The 5,425-nt window shown below is 37.3% G+C and overlaps 1 protein-coding gene across 4 annotated transcripts; it reads right to left on the reverse strand.

Moving 5' to 3' along the window:
- Nucleotides 1-1,732: 1,732 nt before the first annotated feature.
- Nucleotides 1,733-4,256, reverse strand: LOC118032826 (uncharacterized). 4 transcript variants are annotated; one of them, XM_073407105.1, is made up of 6 exons: nt 3,855-4,256; nt 3,145-3,395; nt 2,719-2,847; nt 2,306-2,404; nt 2,093-2,224; nt 1,733-1,854 (listed from the first exon to the last, which is right to left on the reverse strand). In XM_073407105.1, the coding sequence occupies exons 1-6, from the start codon at nt 4,069-4,071 to the stop codon at nt 1,759-1,761; spliced, it is 924 nt and encodes a 307-aa protein (XP_073263206.1). In that variant the 5' UTR covers nt 4,072-4,256; the 3' UTR covers nt 1,733-1,758. The 4 variants fall into 4 exon arrangements, with proteins under 4 accessions (XP_073263206.1, XP_073263207.1, XP_073263205.1 ...); XM_073407106.1 differs by having other exon boundaries at nt 3,145-3,362; nt 3,855-4,254; XM_073407104.1 differs by having other exon boundaries at nt 3,145-3,345; nt 3,855-4,044.
- Nucleotides 4,257-5,425: the final 1,169 nt, after the last annotated feature.

The following is a 5,425-nucleotide window of genomic DNA, read 5'->3' on the forward strand; positions in this document are numbered from 1 at the left end:
TGCATCCAAGGTAAGGGTGCCCTCATAGCCCATGACACACATTCAGGATCCAAAAGGAGCGATATGTAATATCCTCTGCTAATTACACGGGATCATCATTGCATAATTCCAACTCATTGTCCACCAAGCTCTGCTGGAACATAATACTCTAATATTGCAATGTGAATGGATCGCTGACATTCGATTGCGAACCATGTCTGGTTCACAGGAAAGGCCAGCTTGCATCCTTCTCTATCTTGATTATCATCTGTAGCTTCTAAATTTTGGATTGAAAACCTGAAGGAATGATGGGGGGTAGAAGCCTGGCAGAAATATTTTACATCTTTACGTCACTGTGCAGGTAGACACACAACCGATGAGATTTGCAACAGGCGTGAGAGATTCCGGTCATTAAAGCTTGAGTATTACAACCTACTGCGATGAATACATTATCGTTTCTGGAGAAGACAAAAGGAGTTCCAGAGAAATTCAGAGTTACACCATCTTCGCCTGCCAGTACAATTCGAGGATGATTATTGGACTTTTGAGTAAACAGTGGGCTCTTTCAGCTGAAATAGTTCAGCACCTCCATGTTGGGATTCGACTTATAAAAGCTCTAGCAGGGTTGACAGTTGCATTGCATTCTATGGCGAACCATTCGTTCATGCAGCAATCTTTTCCTATTCCGAAGGGGTATGGAATGCTGATGTCTCCACAACGATCTGGACAACCAGACCTTGCGATCGGTGCTGCTGCTGCTGCTAGTTGAAACATTAGCATCATCAACATTAATTGAAACACCAATTTCCAAACCATTGCCCCCCTTCTTTTTTCTTTTCTTTTTGAAAGTTTTGATTCCAAATCGCTACTAAAAAAGTTCATATACCCCAGTAAAGCAAGAATTGAGATGTTTCTTTGTACCTTCTTGGTGACTCACCGGGTCAAACCAGCAAGTATAAATAAAAAAATAACACCGGTGGAATGTAGATTTTCAGTAGCATATAGTTGAAAAGTCGTCCAGTTCCTTGGTCTCCAGAGATCGGTTCAAATTTAATTTTTCAAGGAAGTAATGAATATAAAATTCGTGTATACTAGTCAATTGTACAGTTCTGAGAGTTACTAGTCAATTTTCATATGGTTTTGATTTTTATTTTGTTTACAAAATCAGAGATTCAAGCTTGAAATTTTTAGGGGGGGGGCGAACACTTCCATCATCTGAGTTACAATAAAATTCTTTCAAGTTTTCTTTTTTGACCGTTGTTTTTTTTTTTTTTTTTTCTTGTTTGGCTGCTGCAAAGAAGAAGAGAAGAGAAGAAAGATCGCTATCGTTGCTGGAAAAAAAATAGGGTTCCAGGAATGGTTCTTCTCTGTATGGCCTATGGAGCGTGCTTGGGTTTAACACAAGGGGACGCAGTCTACTGTGTTAACTATGGGCCCTTTGCTTCCTAGGAGGTTTGCAGGGTACCAGTAGTACCCCTATTCACCGATTTTGGTAACGAGAAAACAAGAAGAAGAAGAAGAAGAAATCAGAGGCTTTGCCTATCATGGCTATAGAGAGTGTATTAGATCTCGCTATTCTATTCGACCCGCCCAATTCTTGACCTGGGCCTAGGCTGAGTTATTAGCCAGATGGGATATTATGACTATGGTAAGGACCCGAAAGTTAGAGTTTCTTTTCCCATCTTATTATTTTGCAGCCTTCATTTCAACAATTTCCTTAATTGCATGCATTCCTGTCCATTGACAAGTAAAGTTTATATCCTAGACTACTTTAACTCTTTAAAGCCACGATGTGTGTAGGGGGCATGGATCAGGCTTCCCTTCAGAAACCGCCTTCTCGGAGAGAGAATAGAACCAGCCATTCCTCCATTTAAACTGCAAGAAGTCAACTTTCAAGTGAGAAGCAGATTGCAATTTTATTTTATTCTTGCAGTAGAAGTGCTGCAAAATAAGGAAAACTTTATCCTCCCTTAACCCTCTTCTATTAGGTCCAAGTAGGCTCAAGTCTCTTAACCAACATATATTTATCAAACTAGTTCGAATCCACCAACTCAATCAAAATTGATAAAGTTGTGCTAAAAAGCTTAAAGCTAAGGTTAACAAAAACTCGTACCTCCTTAACAGCTGTTGGGAAGTGGGCAACAGCGCGTGCAAAGGCACATAATCTTTCCCCGATAGCTTCTTCAAATACTATTCCTTTTTCTGCAGCTGCTGCAGAAGCAAGTTCTGTAATAAGGCTAGACACCTGGAAACACAAATGTCAGTATCAATCAGATCTATTCATTTTAGAGATTTTATTGTGCATGAACAAAGTCAGGAGCTTAACAATCATAATCTTGTGAAGCAAAGGTCTGCAAAAGGAGAGGAGGCTTCGTGAAGAGCTGAAACGAAAGAGCTCTTTGCCAAGTTGTTGGAGCATGACTTGCTTAGATATGCACACCACATAGAAAACAGAAAATCATGTGCAAGAAATACCTAGTTTCACAATTACATCATCCAATTGATTTATATCTTAAAGTCCACAAAGCATAAAGAAGTAGCACTAATAGGGAATGGGATTTACTAAATAGCATCAAGTAGACAGCGGATTAGCTGCAATCAAATGAAAGCATTAAAGAAATAAATAATGAATGAAACAAATTAAATCATCCAAGTATAAACTATAAACACTAGCGAAAGATACGCAGTAATTCAAACTCTGATGCTTTAAATAGACACCATTGTCAAAGATAGCTTTACCTCAGAGTGGAATTCTTTCTCCATGACACCAACAGTTGCCCCTGAATGACGAGCTCCAACAAGCATGAATGCTGAGATCCAGATCAGCTTCTCTAACATTTGCTTCTGAAAAGCTTCCTTGTCAAGAACCTGATTGCAATGATGAATAAAAATGTAAATACGCCATACTAATATCAGAATGTGAATTCCACAATTCTGAATTTAAAGGGGAAAGAGGGAACGTTGGACTAAGTTTGAACACTGAAACAAAAAAAGAAATAACCAGTAAACCCACCCATCAAAGTGCCAACCTTGCCTTTCATGTAAGATATCTTTGATTACAGAGTTAAACCTGAAGATCTTACCTATTTGTGTCAACCTCCAATCCCTGTGTTTTTTAGATTTTAATGAATTCCCTTAGATGAAGATTAAGAAAACTTTCTTTACCTTACAGGACAGCCCTCCAGCATGCAGTCTAGCAGCTACTGCAGATGCCCATTTCCCATATGCTGCAGTCAGTCCTTCAGGATTGGTATCAGTCCTTCCATCAGTAGGAGGTTCTCCAAGCTTTGACACAGCAAAATATGCCAGCACTTGGTCTGCATCACCAAGACCTTTACTTTGAAACCATGGTTCCAGCATCCCATTCTGGAAAAAAACCAAATCTGCTAGACTGTCATCATCCACCCAATCATTCACTGCCATTTATCAGAAGCCATAAAATGCATAGCAAAGATTACAAAATCCAAAGTTTCAGATCAAATAAATTCCATAATAGCATAATCCAACGACTTGATGAAGAAAACACTGAAATTTTGTCACTCAACTGTTCTTTCTTTCTTTTAGATCAAAATTTAAGCAATTCAAAAGGCATAAGACATATTAAACTTCCAATTCAATCAAACAAAACAATCCTATATACAATTCGATTCAATGAGAGCATACAATATTATAATTCAATCAACAAAACTAAAAGCAAAAACAATACATATTAAACTTCCAACTCAATCAAACAAAAACAATCCTAAAATACCATTCGGTTCAATTAGAGCATACAATATTATAATTCAATCAACGAAACTAAAAGCAAAAACAATTTGCACTGTGACCATTTTTTATAAAAAACAAAACAGCAACATTTAATCAGGTATTGATACCGCTCCATCTAGGCTTGGGTGTAGCTTCGAGAACAGCATCAAGATCATCATTTCTTGTACAAACCAAAATGGGACCCTCAAAATCAAGCGGCACCGGTTCTCCTCTCTTCACAAGCAAATCCTGACCACTACCCATTTCTTGTAAGGCCCTTCCCACCCTTCCAACACCAACAATCACGGCTGGGGTCACCTTGGCAGCATTTGGGGCTGTGGCCATAGCTGAAGTTTGAGTCTTTTGAGTCCTGCTAATGATTTCGGTGCTAAAAAATTGAACTTTGAATTGGGTTTAATGAGAGAAGAGTTATAGAGAGTAGTGCTAGTAATGAGAGTGTGGGGGCCATGTGTTTTGGTGATAAGGTTTATTAGCAGTGCAAGAGAGGGGTGGGGATAGTGTTGGGGCCATGGTGACTGCCCGATAATATCGAAGGCACAAAGTGACAACATGGAGGCGATCACCATTCACCACTCAATTTCTAGTTATTTATCCCAAAAAAAAAAACATTTTTTTTTTTAATTCAGAGAAACACCACCTTTTTAAAAAGTGTATTTTACCCCGGTTATTCCAGGCTCTTACAAAATATATACGTTCTGACTCGAACTCGATATCTACTGCACAGATCTCAAGTTCTTTGTCTTGTGTAGATCTTCTGATTTTATTTTGTTTTTTTGTTTTTTTTTTTCCAAACAGGTGAACGCCTCGGTTTTTATTGATATCCATTTTTTTTTATGATCCATTTTAAAAATATGTATATTTTAATTCATCTGTGGACAAGTTTTCCTTATCTAAATTGATGCATTTATAAGGTATTTTGTGGGCATAATTCTCTTGGAATTAAAAAGTTTGACGTGAGAGAGAACCTCAAAGGTTCGATTTATTTTACATGTAAGGTCTTGAATCTATATTTAATGCCACAATTATAAATCCTAAGCTAGGGTTAACTTGGGGTAGGGATGGTTTCTTAACGGAAAAATATCAACTTCAATTATTTTAATTTTTTTATATTATTTTAGAAAAGAATATGAATAAAATATCTAACGGGTTTTTAGTTGGTTTTATTTCAAATCACGAGTCAATCTAGATATTTTATTGGATTAAATTGTATTAAATTTTTTAACCCCAATCAGTTCATATTTTATATCTAGGTACCTATATATGACAGTGTGATTTCTAAAAAAAGTTAATCTTTATAGCTCATTTGTGGTGAATTTATTGGATTTTTTTTTTTTGTTGAATTTAAGTTCGAGAGGGTTTTATGTGTATTGATATTCTTAGGAAGTGGATTTGAAAATGTATTTATTTTAATATTTTAACTCAGGCAGTTTTTGAGCTACTCATACTACTGCTCTGGTGTCTTTATCCTCGTCTTTTCGTGGCAGTATAGAACACTAATCTTGCTTTCTCTCAACTGACGGCAGCTTTGAGGGGAAAAAATGGCGATATTCAATGAGGCAGGGAATCTGCAATGCCTATCTCATCTTCAACTCCCTGTTTGGATTAGCCTTGTGCTTCGATTCCCTTATCTGGCTACTCTTTTTGGGTCGAGAACACGAATCTTGCTTCTGCTTACTGT

Source organism: Populus alba, chromosome 1, assembly GCF_005239225.2.
Source record: "Populus alba chromosome 1, ASM523922v2, whole genome shotgun sequence".
NCBI lineage: Eukaryota > Viridiplantae > Streptophyta > Magnoliopsida > Malpighiales > Salicaceae > Populus > Populus alba.

Bases quoted from the DNA above. Each gene is read 5' to 3' on its own strand.
- LOC118032826 (XM_073407105.1), bottom strand. From the start codon at position 4,071: ATGGCCACAGCCCCAAATGCTGCCAAGGTGACCCCAGCCGTGATTGTT. The intron at 3,396-3,854 runs GTATCAATACCT...GATAAATGGCAG, and splicing joins ACCCAAGCCTAGATGGAGCG to TGAATGATTGGGTGGATGAT. The intron at 2,405-2,718 runs GTAAAGCTATCT...TGCATATCTAAG, and splicing joins AGAAAGAATTCCACTCTGAG to CAAGTCATGCTCCAACAACT.